This window comes from Microcebus murinus, chromosome 7 (genome assembly GCF_040939455.1).
Source record: "Microcebus murinus isolate Inina chromosome 7, M.murinus_Inina_mat1.0, whole genome shotgun sequence".
Classification (NCBI taxonomy): Eukaryota; Metazoa; Chordata; class Mammalia; order Primates; family Cheirogaleidae; genus Microcebus; species Microcebus murinus.
The window spans coordinates 342,623-360,590 of record NC_134110.1 but is presented as its reverse complement, the minus strand read 5'-3'; the positions used below and the strand labels follow the sequence as shown (position 1 = coordinate 360,590).

The 17,968-nt window shown below is 64.5% G+C and overlaps 1 protein-coding gene across 1 annotated transcript in view; it reads left to right on the top strand.

The window, feature by feature from the left end:
- Nucleotides 1–17,968, top strand: part of RASGRF1 (Ras protein specific guanine nucleotide releasing factor 1) — a 94,962-nt gene that overhangs the window by 44,391 nt on the left and 32,603 nt on the right. The window contains exons 6-16 of the mRNA XM_076004684.1: nt 3,054–3,133; nt 4,379–4,572; nt 5,584–5,693; nt 6,945–7,063; nt 8,501–8,661; nt 9,526–9,589; nt 10,476–10,612; nt 12,590–12,672; nt 15,431–15,679; nt 16,407–16,780; nt 17,146–17,271. Of these exons, the coding sequence (XP_075860799.1) occupies nt 3,054–3,133; nt 4,379–4,572; nt 5,584–5,693; nt 6,945–7,063; nt 8,501–8,661; nt 9,526–9,589; nt 10,476–10,612; nt 12,590–12,672; nt 15,431–15,679; nt 16,407–16,780; nt 17,146–17,271 (1,697 nt within the window). The remainder of the gene's footprint in view (nt 1–3,053; nt 3,134–4,378; nt 4,573–5,583; nt 5,694–6,944; nt 7,064–8,500; nt 8,662–9,525; nt 9,590–10,475; nt 10,613–12,589; nt 12,673–15,430; nt 15,680–16,406; nt 16,781–17,145; nt 17,272–17,968) is intronic.

The following is a 17,968-nucleotide window of genomic DNA, read 5'->3' as shown; positions in this document are numbered from 1 at the left end:
CAGCCACGCCCGTCACCAGGGCTGATTTTCGGGGTGGGGCTTCTATGGCGCACATGCTTAGACATCCTGCCAGGGCTCGTTTTATGGGGAGGGCTTATTTTCGGGGAAACACGGTGTGTGCCTCCCAGAGCCGAGTGCAAGAACCTCAGCACGGCACCAAACCCAAAACCCGTGGTCAAACGCTGAGCAGAAACGTCTACAGCGTACACGCCAGACTGCTCTTCATTCTGAGTCATTTAAGATCAGTGAGAGAGAAAGCCGTCAGGGGACGTGAGCAGGCAGCTCCCAAAGGAAGGGACACAGACGGCCAATTCGCAGGGAAAATGTTCAGCCGACAACACCAGCAGTGGCTTTTAAAAAACAAGTCGAGTCAAAATGACATCATTTTTGTTTCTTGCGGGATGGGTTACAGTGGTGATTTCTGAGAAGCAGGGTCGCAGGTAAAATTCCCAGAGTTCAGTGGAGAAGGGAGGGATTCTCCAACAGTGGAGGCCTCATCAACCGTGTCCGTGTAATCGTAGCTTACGACGTTCCTGACGTGCCGCTGCACACGCCTGTGCAGTCCCAGAACACGTGGGAACGTCCTGCACGGCGTTGGCCGGAGCTGCCTGGCAGCGGCTTCCCGCGCCTGGCTGTGGGGGGCTGGGGTCACCCCGGGGTTCTAGATGCGCGTCGAGACCCTGACCTGGCTCCTGCGAGAGCCCGGGCCCTGCGGTCCGAGGTCGGCGTCTCTCTGCACCTGAGCCGTCTCTCCCTGTCGCGCTTTCCGAAGCCTCGTGGCCTCATGGCGGGCGACCGCCGTCCCCGCAGCTGCTGCGCAAGGGGTTGGGGGGCGGGGGAGGGGAGCCAGCCTTGCGGTCCTCGCGTTGCCACGCCCGGGACCCTCCCCCGGGACGCGGGTGACGGCGACTCTCGGCAGCGGGCTCCACGCTCAGAAGTGGGCACGGAGGTGTTTCCTCTGCCCGGATGTTGTCCCGTCCCCTCCGCGTCCAGCCTGCGTCCCTCCCTGCGCCTGGGGACGGGAGCCATGCGGCCTGGAGGTGTCTCGATGTGTGTGTGTGTTCTGTGTGTTCTGTGTGTTGTGTTGTATATGTTGTGTGTGCTGTATGTTGTGTCATGTGTGTTGTGTGTGTTTGTTGTGTGTTGTGTCGTGTTGCATTGTGTGTGTTGTATGTTGTATCTCGTGTGTTGTCTTGTGTGTGTTGTGTGTGCTGTGTGTTGTGTCGTGTGTGTTGTGTGTCTCTCTCTCGTACCCTCTCTCTCTTCTCCCTCACCTTCCTCACCTCTTCCTCCCTTGTACCTGACCCTCCGTCCCCTTCCCCTACCCCATCTCTCTGCAGAGGGGGTGCTCAAGCTCTCACCTCTTCGAGCCCCCCCACATCCATGGCCCCCCAATCCTGACCCCCTGTCCGGCCCCTCATCCCGCCCCCCATCCCGCCCCCATCCCGCCCCCCCAGTCCTTCCCCCATCCCGCCCCCCACGGCCTCCCCCGTCCCGCCCCCCCGTCCTGCCCCCCCTGTCCTGCCCCCACGCCCCCCCTGTCCTGCCCCCACGCCCCCCCTGTCCCGCCCCCACGCCCCCCCGTCCTGCCCCCCACGGCCTCCCCCATCCCGCCCCCCCGTCCCGCCCCCACACCCCCCCGTCCCGCCCCCACGCCCCCCGTCCTGCCCCCACGCCCCCGTCCTGCCCCCCCACACCCCCGTCCTGCCCCCACGCCCCCCCGTCCCGCCCCCACGCCCCCCTTGCCCCCCCATCCTTCCACCCGGCTCTTATTGTTCCGAGACAGCCTCCCCGGGGGTTGGGGGGTCGCTGCTGGGAGCAGGGATGGCGCCCAGCGTGGAAAACGCCAGAAGCCTCCGCAGCCAGGCAGAGGCTGGGCAGGCACGGGTGGGGGCAGAGAGCACACCCGGGGGGGGGGGCCTCTGACGTGGCGAAGACAGAGAAGAGAACATTCCGGGGAGGGGGGTGGCAGTCGGGGCTGCCCCTGACTCCAGGAACAGCTCTCCCTCTCTGGGCCTCAGTTCCCCATCCATAAACGGGGTCTGCTACGAAGTTCCCCAGACGCGGGGCCTCCGGGTGGCAGAGCCGGGGTGCCGGCGGTGGGCGAGGAGGAGGAGGAGGAGGAGAAGAGCAGGGAGGAGCGTCTGGGGAGGAGGGATGGGAGGGCCTGGGGAGCCGTGGGGGGACGGGGCGGCCCAAGGCAGCCATGGCCCCTGGGACGCTCGGAGCCCCTCCTCACGCAGGGCCGAGTGGCCGGCGAGGACACTTGTCCTGCTCGGCACGTGGGCACAGGCAGGCAGGGGCTTTGTGAGCAGGGGCACCCCGGCCTCTTGGCTGCCCTGACTTGGGGTCCCCAGAAAGGGGCCGGGTCTGGAGCAGCAGCGAGCCAGCGTCTGCTGAGTGTCCGCCGTGCCCCTGCATCCCTGTCCCCTGCGCCCCTGCATCCCTGTCCCCTGCGCCCCTGCATCCCTGTCCCCTGCGCCCCTGCATCCCTGTCCCCTGCGCCCCTGCACCCCTGTCCCCTGCGCCCCTGCACCCCTGTCCCCTGCGCCCCTGCATCCCTGTCCCCTGCGCCCCTGCATCCCTGTCCCCTGCGTGTTTTGCACGGGAGGCCGAGAGGGGGCGGGCATCTCGCTCCAGGCCCCACAGCCAGGGAGGGGCGTGAGGCTGTGCGCCCCAACCCAGCTCTCTGCACATCGACGGGTGGCTTTTACCCACCTCCCCAGAGCCCGGGTCCCCCCAACTCCGCAGGGGCGCCCGGCAGGTGGGGGCTTTGGAGACGGGACCCCCCCCCCAGAGCAGCGCCCACCCCCATCACTCCGGCACCGTCTGGAAACGCTCGATGATTCTTCTGTACGGGCCTGCGTCCCCGTTTGCACCGGGCACCCCAAATTATTAGCATATCGTCCCTCCTGCTGGCAGGGCTTTTGCGTGTGCAGGTCCCGCTGGAGAAGAGGGTCTCTCTCTCGGGAGGTTTGGGGCAGGGCCGTCTCGGGGGGAGCAGGGAGCCCCCGGCTGGCTGGCCAGAGCTCACCCTGCGCTTCCTTTTCCAGCGAAACCATCATGTTCCTGCACCAGATCTTCTACCAGGGCCTGAAGGCCCGGATCTCCAGCTGGCCCACGCTGGTCCTGGGTGAGTGGCCGGCCCTGCGCGGGCCCCGGCTGGGGGGGACCCTCTCCCCGGCCACCCCCACGGCTGGGGACGTCGTGTCTTTCGGGGAGCACTGGAGGGTCCCCCTCAAACTGCAGAATCCCTCGGGGGGGGGCAGAAAGAAAGAGACTCGTTGGCAAGAACTCTGTTTTTAGGAGGAAGTGATGTATTTTTAGTTTCCCATCCCCTTTTAAAAAAGAAAGCACGCGCATCCATTTGAGAGCGCTCGAGAGCCCAGAAAAGTAGGAAACGTTTAAAAATACCGGCCACGGTTCTGCTTCCCAAAGATAACCGCTGTAAACACGTTGCTGTGTTTTCTTCCAGTTATTTTTTTTTTTTTACGCATAGAGCTTGTGTTTTTTTTTTCCATTTTACATAATTGCAAACATGCTGAATATAGACGGAATCTTCCGTGTGTTTTTTTTTTCTTTTACTTAACGTTACGGCACGAGCATTTTCTCACGCCAAGGCGTGCTTTCTGATCACACATGTGACGCTCCAGTACTCCATGGAGGTCCCATCCCCGATCCAGCCACCTCCCGCCGTTGGCTCTTAGGGCTGTTCTGATTCTGTTGTCATTAGAAATAATCATCTCTCCAGCCTGAGCAAGAGCGGGACCCTGTCCCTACTAAAAATAGAAGGAAATTAGCTAGGCAACTAAAAATACACATAGAAAAAATATTAGCCGGGCGTGGTGGTGCCTGCCTGTAGTCCCAGCTACTTGGGAGGCTGAGGCAGGAGGATCGCTTGAGCCCGGGAGTTTGAGGTTGCTGTGAGCGAGGCTGACGCCACGGCACTCCAGCCCGGGCAACACAGTCAGGCTCTGTCTCAGAGAAAAAAGAAAAAGAGAGAGAAATAATCATCTCTGCATACGAAGTTTTCCCCATGGCAGAGGCCGTTTCCTGGGGATGGGTTTGCAAAAGCAGATCTGCTAAACCAAAGCGCCCCAGCACACGGGCTTGTGAAATGCTCATAGCCGTCCTAGGTCCCTCCCGCATCTCCCCTCACCTGCCCCAAACGTCGTCTGCCTCTTTACTCACTTTCTGAGTTTGGCAGACAAAGCCGAGTGCTGGTGTCTCCTCCACCACGGAGTCAAGGAGGCCGGCTTAGGGAGCTGAGGCCGCAGGTGGAGGCCACAGAGCCGACCTGAAATCCAGCGCCCGGCTGTGGGTGGGATGGGGAGCCGAGGGCCGGGGGTCTCCCCGCTGACCGCCCGCCCGCCCGCAGCCGACCTGTTCGACATCCTGCTGCCCATGCTGAACATCTACCAGGAGTTCGTGCGCAACCACCAGTACAGCCTGCAGATCCTGGCGCACTGCAAGCAGAACCGCGACTTCGACAAGCTGCTCAAGCACTACGAGGCCAAGCCTGACTGCGAGGAGAGGACGCTGGAGACCTTCCTCACCTACCCCATGTTCCAGGTGCGGCCCCGCCCCGCCTGCCGGGTTGGGGGGACAGGGAAGGAGGCCCAGCTCGGGGCTGCACGGCTCAGGTTAGGGCAGAGCAGCCACCCTGGGCCCGTCCACCCCCAGGACAGACGGCTCCGCGGGCAGAGGCAGCTCTGGGGAATGGCCACCAGGGGACCGACCCTCCTGCTGCTGCGCCCACCCAGGCCTGCCCAGCCAGAGCAGAGCCCCGACAGACCGTGGGAGAGGCTTGTGGGAGAGCCTCGTGGGAGAGCCTCGACTAGGGGAGGCTGTGACCAGAGGGCAGATCATCCCCCTCCCTCTCCTCCTCCCCCATCCCCTCCCCTGCCCCCTCCCCTTCCTTTCTCCTCCCCTCCCTCCTCCCCTCCCTCCTCCCCTCCCTCCTCCCCTCCCCCTCCCTTCCCTCCTCCCCTCCCCCTCCCTTCCCTCCTCCCCTCCCCCTCCCCTCTCCCCTCTCCTTCCTCTCCCCTCCCTCCTCCCCTCCCCCTCCCCTCTCCCCTCTCCTTCTTCTCCCCTCCCTCCTCCCCTCCTCCTCCCTCCTCCCTTCCCTCCTCCCCTCCCCCCTCCCCTCTCCTTCCTCTCCTCCCTTCCCTCCTCTCCTCCCCCTCCCTCCTCCCTTCCCTCCTCCCCTACCTCCTCCCCTTCCTTCCCCCTCCCCCTTCCCTCCCTCCCTCCTTCCCCCTCCCCCTCCCTCCCCTCTCTCCTCTCATTCCCCTCCCCCTCCTCCCCTCCCTCCTCTCCTCCCCTCCCTTCTTTCCCTCCCTCCCTCCTCCTTCCCTCTCCCTCCCCCTCCCTCCTCCCCTCCCTCCTCCCCTTCCTCCTCCCCCTCCCTCCTTTCTCCCCTTCCCTCCTACTATCCCTTCCTCCCCTCCCTCTTCCTCTCTCCCTCTCCCTCTGTCTCTCTCACTTCCTCACTGGTCCCCACGCCCCCACCCCTCCCTTGCTCTGCACCTGTCTGGCTGACACTGTCTCCCCGCCTCTGTCTCCCCACCTGTCCCGCGGCAGATCCCCAGGTACATCCTGACCCTGCACGAGCTCCTGGCCCACACGCCCCACGAGCACGTCGAGCGCAACAGCCTGGACTACGCCAAGTCCAAACTGGAGGAGCTGTCCAGGTGGGTGCGCGGGGCGGGGCTGAGGCCGCAGTGTCCCCCACAGGCAGGGCCGGCGCTCAGGGCGGGGTGCAGCGGCCCTCGGAGCGGAGGCCCCGGGCAGGCCGGGCAGCGCGAGTGCGGGCGTGGGAGAGCGGTCGGGAGGGAGAGGCGGTGCAAAGGCCCTGTGGCAGGAGCGAGCCCCGTGTGGGCCGTGGGGTGCGGTGGGGCGCGGCGGGTTGGGCAGGCCGGCAGACAGACGGGGTCCCCTGCACCCCCTCCCCACGCGGGGGCTGGGCCTGCATCTCTGCCCCTCCCAGCGCTGACCTGGAGATCGACAGACCTGCTTCCTCCCTGCTGACTTCCCTCCTTTTCTTTATGTTTCTCCCCAAAATGTGAGCGCTCGCTCCGCGGGCCGTGAGAAAGCTGAGACGAGCCGCCATGGCGTGCCCGGTGTGGGGCGCACTGGGTGGGCGCAGGTCTCCCCCTCTCGCGCCTGCGGCCCCACCCGGAGCTGAGACGCTGGGACTGCTCCCTGGGTTTTTAGTTTTTAGTTTTGAGACAGAGTCTCACTGTGTCTCCCAGGCTAGAGTGAGTGCCGTGGCGTCAGCCTCGCTCACAGAAACCTCAATCTCCTGGGCTCAACCAATCCTCCTGCCTCAGCCTCCCGAGTAGCTGGGGCTACAGGCATGCGCCACCATGCCCGGCTAATTTTTTCTATACATATTAGTTTGCCAATTAATTTCTTTCTATTATTTTTTAGTAGAGGCGGGGTCTCACTCTTGCTCAGGCTGGTTTTGAACTCCTGACCTTGAGCGATCCTCCCGCCTCGGCCTCCCAGAGTGCTGGGATGACAGGCGTGAGCCACCGCGCCCGGCTGGGAGGATCATTTGAGCTCAAAAAAAAACAAGTCAAAATGACATCATTTTTGTTTCTTACTGGATGGGTAACAGTGGTGATTCCTGAGAAGTAGGGTCTCAGGTAAAATTCCCAGAGTTCACACCAACAGTGGAGGCTTCATCAACCGTGTCGGTGTAATCGTAGCTTACGACGTTCCTGACGTGCCGCTGCACACGCCTGTGCAGTCCCGGAACACGTGGGAACGTCCTGCACGGCGTTGGCCCGAGCTGCCTGGCAGCGGCTTCCCGCGCCTGGCTGTGGGGGGCTGGGGTCACCCCGGGGTTCTAGATGCGCGTGGAGCCCCTGACCTGCCTCCCGCGAGAGCCCCCTCCCGGGGTCAGCCGCGGCGGCAGCAGCGCCCGTCCCGTCCCGCAGGGTGATGCACGACGAGGTCAGCGAGACGGAGAACATCCGCAAGAACCTGGCCATCGAGCGCATGATCACCGAGGGCTGCGAGATCCTGCTGGACACCAGCCAGACCTTCGTGCGGCAAGGCAGGCCCCGCCCCGCCCCCGACCCGCCCCCACCCCAGCCCCACCCCGGCCCCGCCTCCAGCCCCGCCCCAGCACCGCCTCCGGCCCCGCCTCCATCCCAGCCCCGCCCCCGCCTCCGCCCCCGCCCCTACCCAGGCCCCGCCCTGCCCCCACCCAGGCCCCGCCTCCGTCCCCACCTCAGCCCCGGCCCCACCCCGCCCCCACCCAGGCCCCGCCTCCGGCCCTGCCCCAGCACCGCCTCCGGCCCCGCCCCACCTCCATCCAGGCCCCGCCCCCACCCCGCCTCCGCCCCCACCCCCACCCAGGCCCCGCCTCCCTCCCTACCTCAGCCCCGGCCCCGCCCCGCCCTGCCTCTGACCCCGGCCCACCCCGCCTCCATCCCTGCCCCGGCCCCGCCCTGCCCCCACCCCGGCCCCGCCTCCGGCCCCGCCCTGGCCCCAGCCCCGCCCCACCTCCGGCCCCGCCCCACCCCGCCTCCATCCCGGCCCCGCCCCTGCCCCGCCTCTGTCCCCGCCCCCACCCAGGCCCCACCTCCACCCCAGCCCCGGCCCCGCCCCGCCTGTCCCCGCCCCGCCCCGGCGCCCCCACCCCTGCCCCCCGCCCCGCCCTGCGCCGTGTGCCCACAGCAGCGTCTACACAGGCAGGCACGGGCCGTTGCTGGTTTCCCAGGTTCCTTCTCTGCAGTGTAGACAGGGCCTTGCCCAGGTGGCCTTGGCGTGTCTGTCCCGCGTCCAGTAAACTCTGACCCGTCCTGGGGGGGGGGCCATGGGGGAGGGGACAGACACGCTGGGCGCCGGCCGCCCTCCGGCCTTGCTCGGGGCCTCCGCCCTGGGGCCGCGCGGCCCTCGTGGTAGGAGGCCTTTGCCGCCTTCCGCCGCGGCGCCCGGGGCGGGTTCGGGGAGGCCCAGCCCCGGGGGACCCTCTGCGGCCCAGGGACCGATGTCCCACTCAGGGATGCCACGCACATGCACACACACGTGTACACACGCACATGCACATGCATGCACACACGTACACACATGCACTCGCACGTGCACACACGCACGTGCACATGCACATGCATGCACACACATGCACACAGGCACACTTGCTCGTGCACACATGCACACAAGCACGTGAACACACGCCGTGCACATACGTGCTCACGCACACACGTGCACACACACATTCAGGCTCCACGCACTGCGGGAAGCTCAGCTCCTGCTCACGTGCCCGCGCGGCCTCCTCTGTGGACCGACCTGCGGGCCCTCCTCCCGCCCTGGGCTCTGCGGCCGTGAAAACCCCGCCAGCCCCCCAGCCCAGCCTTCATCCTCATCCTCGCCACACGCGCCCGGCCCGGTGGGGCTTCTCTGGGCGCCCGTCCCGCCCCCGGCGTCTCCCTCGCGCCCGCCCGGCAGGGGCGCCCGGAGGGGCGGCTCAGCCTCCGACCTCCCGCAGGCTCCCTGATCCAGGTGCCCATGTCCGAGAAGGGCAAGATCACGCGCGGGCGCCTGGGGTCGCTGTCGCTGAGGAAGGAGGGCGAGCGGCAGTGCTTCCTGTTCTCCAAGCACCTCATCGTCTGCACCCGCGGCTCGGGCGGGAAGCTGCACCTGACCAAGGTGAGGGCCGCGGCACGGGGGCAGGTGCTGGGGACACGCACACACGCATACAGGTATACGTACACGTGTACACACGTGCATGCATACATGTGCATGCACACGCGCACATACATACACAGGCACATGCACACACAGGCACATGCACACAGGCAGGTACCTGGCAGGTGAACAGACAGGGTCTGACTGATTTCCCACCCGAGCAATTGTGGGAGGGGAGGTGTCCAGGCCCCCAGGGGTCTGAGCAAACCCCCAAAAGGTGTGTGTCTGTGTGTATTAGTGTGTGTGTATTGGCGTGTGTGTATTGTGTGTGTCTGTGTGTGTATATTGGTGTGTCTGTTTGTGTCTGTGTGTTGGTGTATGTGTATGTATTGGGGTGCATGTGTGTGTGTGTATTGGAGTGTATATTGTGTGTGTGTCTGTGTGTGTATTCGTGTGTGTCTGTGTGTGTATTCGTGTGTATTGGTGTGTGTCTGTGTGTCTATTTGTGTGTGTGTCTGTGTGTGTACTGGTGCATGTGTGTCTGTGTGTGTGTACTGGTGCGTGTATGCATGTGCGTGTGTGTGTGTGTCTGTGTGTGTGTGTCTGTGTGTCTGTGTGCGTGTGTGTGCGTGTGTGTCTGTGTGCGGGCGTGCAGGTGCATGGGCAGCACCCCGCTGTGGAGCCGCAGCCTGCACAGCCCACCGGCCCGCTCCACTGGGCTTCTCGTGCGGAGATAAAACCCTCCAACTTACAAAGCAAAATGCCCAGCCGGCTCGTGACACACGCACACGTATGTGCATGCGTGGCGCTGTCCTCTACCCCATTCCGTCCTGGAGCCCCTCACCGCCCCTGCCCTGCCCGCCCAACGCGGCGGCTGTCTTGCAGAACGGGGTGATCTCGCTCATCGACTGCACACTGCTGGAGGAGGCCGAGAGCACAGAGGAGGAGGGTGAGCGCACGGCTGCCGTGTGCCCGCGTGGGGCCGCACACGGATTTACACACGCTCTCCCCACGGCTGGGCCTGGGGGGCTTTGCCGGGAGGGAGGAAGGTGCTCGGGGTGGGGGCCCCTCACCTGGGCACGGGAGGCTGGCCTCCAGAAAAGGGGCCCCTGTCCCCACACGGGAGGCTGGCCTCCAGAGAGGGAGCCCCTGTCCCGACACGGAAGGCTGGCCTCCAGAGAAGGAGTCCCTGTCCCCACACGGGAGGCTGGGCCTCAGAGAGGAGCCCCTGTCCCGACACGGGAGGCTGGCCTCCAGAGAGGGAGCCCCTGTCCCGACACGGGAGGCTGGCCTCCAGAGAGGGAGCCCCTGTCCCCACACGGGAGGCTGGGCCTCAGAGAGGAGCCCCTGTCCCGACACGGGAGGCTGGCCTCCAGAGAAGGAGCCCCTGTCCCCACACGGGAGGCTGGGCCTCAGAGAGGAGCCCCTGTCCCCACACGGGAGGCTGGCCTCCAGAGAAGGAGTCCCTATCCCCACACGGGAGGCTGGCCTCCAGAGAAGGGGCCCTGTCCCCACACGGGAGGCTGGCCTCCAGAGAGGGGGCCCTGTCCCAACACGGGAGGCTGGGCCTCCAGAGAGGGAGCCCCTGTCCCCACACGGGAGGCTGGCCTCCAGAGAAGGAACCCCTGGCCCGGCAGTGACCCCGACCCGCCTTAGCGGTCCCGACTGAGCTGCTCCAGGCCCGTCCGGCTGGCGCTGTGGGTTTGGGGGTCCCCAGGTCATAGCGAGCTCCCCTCCCTCGCTCATCCTCATGCATGGGGGGCGGGGCGGGGCCGCGAGGGTCTCCGACCGGGAGGGGCCGCGCTCACCCCGCCCGCGCCCGTCTCTCCCGGAAGCCAAGGGAGCCGGCCAGGACGTGGACCACCTGGACTTCAAGATCGGCGTGGAGCCCAAGGACTCGCCGCCCTTCACGGTCATCCTGGTGGCCTCGTCCCGGCAGGAGAAGGCGGCCTGGACCAGCGACATCAGCCAGGTGGGCGGCCCCCCCCAAAGCAGGTGGGCCCTTCTCGCCTGGGCTGGCGGGGCCGGGCCTCTTCTCCGTGGGCCTGCTGGGAGTGGCAGGCCGGGGGGTTGGAGACGCACACAGAGAAACCGTCCCCTGGGGGGCTCCTACTTTGGGGCCTGGCCTTGGCCCACCCCCGCCAGGCCGGCTCTCGGCTGCCACCTCCCAGGGACGGTGACACCCCCTTTCTGCAGCCCACACTCCCCAAATCCTGGAGACCCCGTCCGTCATGTGCCCCGGAGCCCCCCCCCCCCGCCCATGCAAGGAGGAACCCTCCCACGGCAGGAACATGGACCCAGGGCCGGGCGGGGCGGGGGGAGGACACAGGGCAGCTCCCCCCCGCCCCCAGAGAAGAGCCTTATTTTTGTTTGTGTGGGTGGTTTTTATTCAAAGCAAAATGTGAATTTGGGGCCGGGCGCGGTGGCTCACGCCTGTGATCCCAGCACTCTGGGAGGCCAACGCGCGAGGATCGCTAGAGGTCAGGAGTTTGAAACCAGCCTGAGCAAGAGCGACACCCCGTCTCTACTAAAAATAGAAAGAAATTAATTGGCCAACTAAAAATATATATACAAAAAATTAGCCGGGCATGGTGGTGCGTGTCTGTAGTCCCAGCTACTCGGGAGGCTGAGGCAGGAGGATCGCTTGAGCCCAGGAGACTGAGGTTGCTGTGAGGGAGGCTGACACCACGGCACTCTAGTCTGGGCAACAGAGTGAGACTCTGTCTCAAAAAAAAAAAAAAAAAATAACAATGTGGGTTTTGCATTTTGTGAGAGCTGAGTGAAATGTCCAATCATCCATTCCCCGCCCGCCAGCAGTCCCCCACACGTGCGGGTTTCTAATCTGGAAACCGTCCCAGCGCCAGGGCAGGGACAGCGCCCGGACAGGGACAACGCCAGGGCAGGGACAGGGCCGGGGCAGGGACAGGGACAGGGCCAGGGCAGGGACAGGGACAGGGAAGGGGCAGGGACAGGGCCAGGGCAGGGACAGGGACAGGGCAGGGGCAGGGACAGGGCCGGGGCAGGGACGGGGCCAGGGCAGGGACGGGGCCGGGGCAGGGACAGGGCAGGGCCAGGGACAGGGCAGGGCCAGGGACAGGGCAGGGACAGGGACAGGGCAGGGACAGGGCCAGGGCAGGGACAGGGACAGGGCCAGGGCAGGGACAGCGCCAGGGCAGGGACAGGGCCAGGGCAGGGACAGGGACAGGGCCAGGGCAGGGACAGGGCAGGGCCGGGGCAGGGACAGCGCCAAGGCAGGGACGGGGCCAGGGCAGGGACAGGGCAGGGCCAGGGCATGGACAGGGCAGGGCCGGGGCAGGGCCGGGGCAGGGACAGCGCCAGGGCAGGGCCGGGGCAGGGCCGGGGCAGGGACAGCGCCGGGAGGCCCTTTGCAGCGGGACAGGCCTGCGTGCGGCCCCCCAGGGGAGGGTCGCAGACCCTGTGGACCTGGTCGGGTCCTTGGGCCGGCCCTCAGGGGCAGCAGCAGGGCATTCGTGCCGAATGCAGCCCGGCCAGGCCAGGCAGGCGTGTCCCCGATTTGCAAACAGGGAGGCTCACACGCAAGTGGGTCACGTGAGCCCCCCAGGGTCCCGCAGCCGGGACCCAACCTCGGACTGAACCCAGAGGACGCCCTGCCCTGCCCTGCCAGGACTGTGGCGGTGGTCTGGTCTGGCTGGGAGGAGGCCGAGACTAGAGGGCCGGGGGCCCCCAGGAAGGTGCCCGACCACCGTCCCGCAAAGACTCTGCCCCTCGGGCCCACGGCGCAGGCCTCTCCGCGCTTCGCTCTGTCACACGCCAGCCCAGCCTTCCCCTGCTGGAGCTGCCCGGCCTCACCCTGACCCAGCCGGCTCTCGCTGGAAGCGTGGGGGCCGTGTGCCGGGCAGGCAAGCTCCTGGTGGCCCGGTGACAGGAGGGAGGGACAAGCCTGACCCCGTCCTCTCTCTGGTTCCAGTGTGTGGACAACATCCGCTGCAACGGGCTCATGATGAACGCATTCGAGGAGAACTCCAAGGTCACCGTGCCCCAGATGATCAAGTACGTGCTCCTGTCCCCCAGCCAGGCCGAGTCCCGGAGACAGAGGCCACACGGGGACGGCCAGGACACGGGGACGACTAGAACACGCGGACCGCCAGGACAGGGGGACGGCCAGGACAGTGGGACGGCCAGGACAGGGGGACGGCCAGGACAGTGGGACGGCCAGGACACGGGGACGGCCAGGACAGGGGGACGGCCGGGACAGGGGGATGGCCAGGACACGGGGACGGCCAGGACAGGGGGATGGCCAGGACACGAGGATGGCCAGGGCAAGGGGACGGCCAGGACAGGGGGACGGCCAGGACAGGGGGACGGGCTGGCCACTGGGGCTCCAAGATGCTGGGGTTCATCTTTTGGGTTTTTTTTTTTTGATGTTTGCTTGTTTGTTTTGAGTTAATGTGTATCTGGATGATCGCTTTGGCTTGGTTTTGTGATGGTTTATTTGTCGTGCACACGCGGATTATTTTTGTATCAGGCTATTTAAAATATAGCATCAGTCGGGAGGCCGAGGCGGGAGGATGGCTTGAGCCCAGGAGTTCGAGACCAGCCAGAGAAAGAGCGAGACCCCGTCGCTACCAAAAATAGAAAGAAATTAATTGACCAACTGAAAATATATATATATATAGAAAAAGTTAGTCGGGCATGGTGGTGCATGCCTGTAGTCCCAGCTACTCGGGAGGCTGAGGCAGGAGGATCGCTTGAGCCCAGGAGTTGGAGGTTGCTGTGAGCGAGGCTGACGCCACGGCACTCACTCTAGCCGGGGCAACAGACTGAGACTCTGTCTCAAAGAAAAAAAAAAAAAAAAAAGATACAGTCTTCAGCGTGCAAGGAATAAGTGCAAAAAAAAAAAAAAAGAAGCAAATGGAGTGAGCACGAGATTTGACCCCAATTCTTGGCGTGAAACGAAAAGCAGAGCGTCTGGCAAAGACTCGGCGTCCAGAGTGTGCAAACCCACCGCTGCGCCGTGGCCATGGCTTGACCACCAGCAGGGGCCGTGGTGTGGCCGCCTTCCAGGCACTGGGTCCCCACGATGCTGGGGAGGCCGCTGCCCACGAGCTCGCACCCTCGAGGCCGGGAAGACATGCGCGGTGCAGACCAGGCTCAGCCCGGGCTCCGGCCGGCGGCACCCGGCAAACTGTCCTCCACTCCCGGCAGCCCCAAGCGGGTCCAAAGCCACGTCCTGGTCCCCCGGGTGTCAGCGGGCGGGCGCCGGGCTGTGCGGGATGCCGCTGCGTGAACGTTGCGTGCTCGGTTCTGTGAACGGAGTTCCTGTCTGTCTTGTGACCCGGCGGCGTGCTGACACCGCGGGGGTTTTTTTGTTGTCTTTTCATGTTGTTTTTTTGAGACGGAGTCTCACTGTGTTGCCCGGGCTAGAGTGAGTGCCATGGCATCAGCCTCGCTCACAGCAACCTCAGACTCCTGGGTTCAAGAAGAATGGCCAACAAACATATGAAAAAATGCTCAACATCTCTAATCATCAGGAAAATGCAAATCAAAACCACACTGAGATATCACTTAACCCCAGTGAGAATGGCCTTTATCAAAAAGTCTCCAAACAATAAATGCTGACGTGGTTGCGGAGAGAGAGGAACACTCCTACACTGCTGGTGGGACTGCAAACTAGTTCAACCTCTGTGGAAAGCAATATGGAGATACCTTAAAGTGATACAAGTGAATCTACCATTTGATCCAGCAATCCCATTGCTGGGCATCTACCCAAAAGATCCAATGACGCTCTACAAAAAAGACACCTGCACTCGAATGTTTATAGCAGCACAATTCATAATTGCAAGGCTGTGGAAACAGCCCAAGTGCCCATCAATCCAAGAGTGGATTAATAAAATGTGGTATATGTATACCATGGAGTACTATTCAGCTCTAAGAAACAATGGTGATATAGCACATCTTATATTTTCCTGGTTAGAGCTGGAACCCATACTATTAAGTGAAGTTTCCCAAGAATGGAAAAACAAGCACCAGATATATTCTCCAGCAAACTGGTATTAACTGAACAGCACCTAAGTGGTCACATAGGTACTACATTAATTGGGTACTGGGCAGGTGGGAGGGGGGAGGGGGGCGGGTATATACATACATAATGAGTGAGATGTGCACCATCTGGGGGATGGTCATGATGGAGACTCAGACTTGGGGGGGGGAAATGGGCATTTATTGAAACCTTAACATCTGTACCACCATAATATGCCGAAATTAAAAAATTAATTAATTAATTAAAAAAAAAAAAAAAAAACTCCTGGGCTCAAGGGATCCTCCTGCCTCAGCCTCCCGGGTAGCTGGGACTACAGGCATGCGGCACCATGCCCGGCTAATTTTTTCTATATATTTTTAGTTGTCCAATTAATTTCTTTCTATTTTTAGCAGAGACGGGGTCTCGCTCTTGCTCAGGCTGGTCTTGAACTCCTGACCTTGAGCGATCCTCCCGCCTCGGCCTCCCAGAGTGCCGGGATGACAGGCGTGAGCCACTGCGTGCCCAGCCTCACACGGTGTTTAGTGTGTGATCTTTCTCCGGTGTTTCTCGTACTGGTTCTAGAACAGAGGGTTCTCTAACTCCGGGTTTCGGGGTGTTGGGAAGAGGCGGTTGCAGCCCCTTCTTCCAATGTCCCCTCGAGCCCCCCTTGTCCTTGGCTGCTGGTGCCACCTACGGGACACGGTGACACCTCAGAGAGCCACCTGGGGGAAGGACGCCAGGGGCTCGGACACCCTCAGGCCCTTGACACCTCTGCGCCCTCCCGCCCAGGTCCGACGCCTCCCTGTACTGCGACGACGTGGACATCCGCTTCAGCAAGACCATGAACTCCTGCAAGGTGCTGCAGATCCGCTACGCCAGCGTGGAGCGGCTGCTCGAGCGGCTGACCGACCTGCGCTTCCTGAGCATCGACTTCCTCAACACCTTCCTGCACTCCTACCGCGTCTTCACCACCGCCGTGGTGGTGCTGGACAAGCTCATCACCATCTACAAGAAGCCCATCAGCGCCATCCCCGCCAGGTGCCTGCGCCCCGCCCCGCCCCACCCCCAACACACACACACCTGCCGGACTGAGGGAGGCCGAGCTCTGCAGCGGGGGCAGCCGGGGGCCCGGGAGGAGCTGGGGTGCTGGGGTGCGCACTGCCTGCCCCCCAGGAGCAAGCCTGCCCGTGAGGAGCACAGAGCGTGGGGGACGTGGGGCGCAGCGCGGGGCGTGGTTTGCGCTGTGAGGACGTATCTTCTATCTCCTGCCGGGCTCCGAGGCGGGTGGGCCCTGCCGGAAGCGGGCGGGACCCAGGCTGCTGGGACACCCCACTTTCAGATCATGCCCCCCAAGTCTGCACGCGAGGCCGTGGGGGGATGTAGGGACGCGGGTTTAGTGTGGGAGACGTTACATGCGCCACTCCCTGTGCCCGGGCTCAGCTTCCCCATCCGCGGAGGACGCGGTCAGCGTGCGCAGGTGGGAGGGGCCTGCGTGGGGTGGGAGGGGTCTCTCAAGCTGCAGGTTGGGGGGGGCTCTAGCACTTCGGGTCAGATGCTGCGGCCGAACCCCCAAAGTCCCTGCGCAAACCCCTGTGGGCAGAACACGCGCCGTTCCTACCCTCGGCCCTGCGCCACTGTCCACTCTGCGCGGAGGCTCAGCTCCAGGGAACGGGGCGCCCCGGCTGCGCCCCTGCGCCCCGCCGGACACAGGCCACCGGCCTCCCCACGACCGTCCCGTCCCGCTCCCCCCCTCCCCCCCGCGCAGGTCGCTGGAGCTGCTGTTCGCCAGCGGCCAGAACAACAAGCTCCTGTACGGGGAGCCCCCCAAGTCCCCCCGCGCCACGCGCAAGTTCTCCTCGCCGCCGCCGCTGTCCCTCGCCAAGACGTCGTCGCCCAGCCGCCGGCGCAAGCTCTCGCTGAACATCCCCATCATCACGGGCGGGAAGGCGCTGGACCTGGCCGCGCTCAGCTGCAGCTCCAACGGCTACGCCGGCGTCTACTCGGCCATGTCGCCCTTCGGCAAGGCCGCGCTGGACACCAGCAAACTCTACGTGTCCGGCGGCTTCGCCAGCAAGATTCCCGACGAGGGCGACGCCGCGCCTGAGAAGCCCGAGGACCCCGCGGCGCCCGGCAAGCCGAGTGAGTGGACGTGCGGGGCGCAGCCGCTCCGGCCTCAACCTCCCCACCCCCAGCGGGGGCCTCGGGCTGCTCCTCGTGCCCCCCGCCCCCCAGGCTGGGGACAGAGGTCTTGTGTTTCTAGCAAGGACGCCAGGTACTTCCGTTAAGGTCTGAGAAGCCCCCCGCAGGGCAAAAGCCACCCTGGGCATTAATTAGCCGTGAAAGGTTCTGATAAGTCCTGCAGCAAAGAGAGCCTTTACGCTTCCTTCCGTCTGCACAGCCCAGATTTGTTCTGTTCGGGCGTCGGAAAATTATAGGCGTAGAATTTTAAAATCGGTGAGTAAAATAAAGAGAAAAATAAAATTAATTCCCTTTCTTCCACCCAGGCTCAGAAGTCTCCGTGAGGGAAGAATCGGACACCGATCAAAACCAGAGTGACGACGGTGATGCTGAAACGTCACCCACCAAGTCCCCCACGACACCAAAGTCCGTCAGAAGCAAAAACTCTTCAGGTGGGTCCCCGACGCCGGGGAGGGCTGGGGCGCATCGAGTAGAAGCAGGAGGGGTGTCCCCGGCACGCCGCGGGGGTGACCCCAGAGAGCAGCGGCCACTCTGAGGTCTCGGGACCCCGAGCGCATGTGGGTGCCGGGGCCGCGCTGGGTGGGTCCCGCCGTCGCCCACGCACTGAGCCCCGCTCGGGCGCGCAGTGGGGCGGGCACTTGGGGCGCGTCCCCGGGCGCCCCGCTGTGCCGGTGGCGTTTTGCTGGGGCCCCGCGTGGCTCCGTGCCAGGCCCTCGCGCCACCCGCAACGCGGCACAAGGGCCGGTCCCCAGGGAGGGAAGTGACCCTGCGCGGCGTGACGCTACCCCGACAGCTCGGACCCTGGTCCGGGAGGGTCCTGGTGAAGCTGTGCTGGGGTTCGGGTCCCATCGCGCCCCTGCGCTCCTGGCGCCGCCGTCCCGCTCCGCGCTCGAGGGGCCGCTGCGCCCCGGGTCCCACGGCCCCGGCCCTCAGAAGAAACCGGGTGGGTGGCGGGTCCCCGGCCTCAGAGAGAAACTGCCCCGAGCGCTGCGGCCGCCTCGCAGCGTCTCAGACGCGCAGAACCGCCCTGCGCAGAGCCGGGTTTCAGAATTGAGCTTTGCGTCTTTCGGGTGAATTATTTGTGCCTCGCGGCGCGAGTGCCAACGCTGTGTCCTGAGTGCGGGCTGC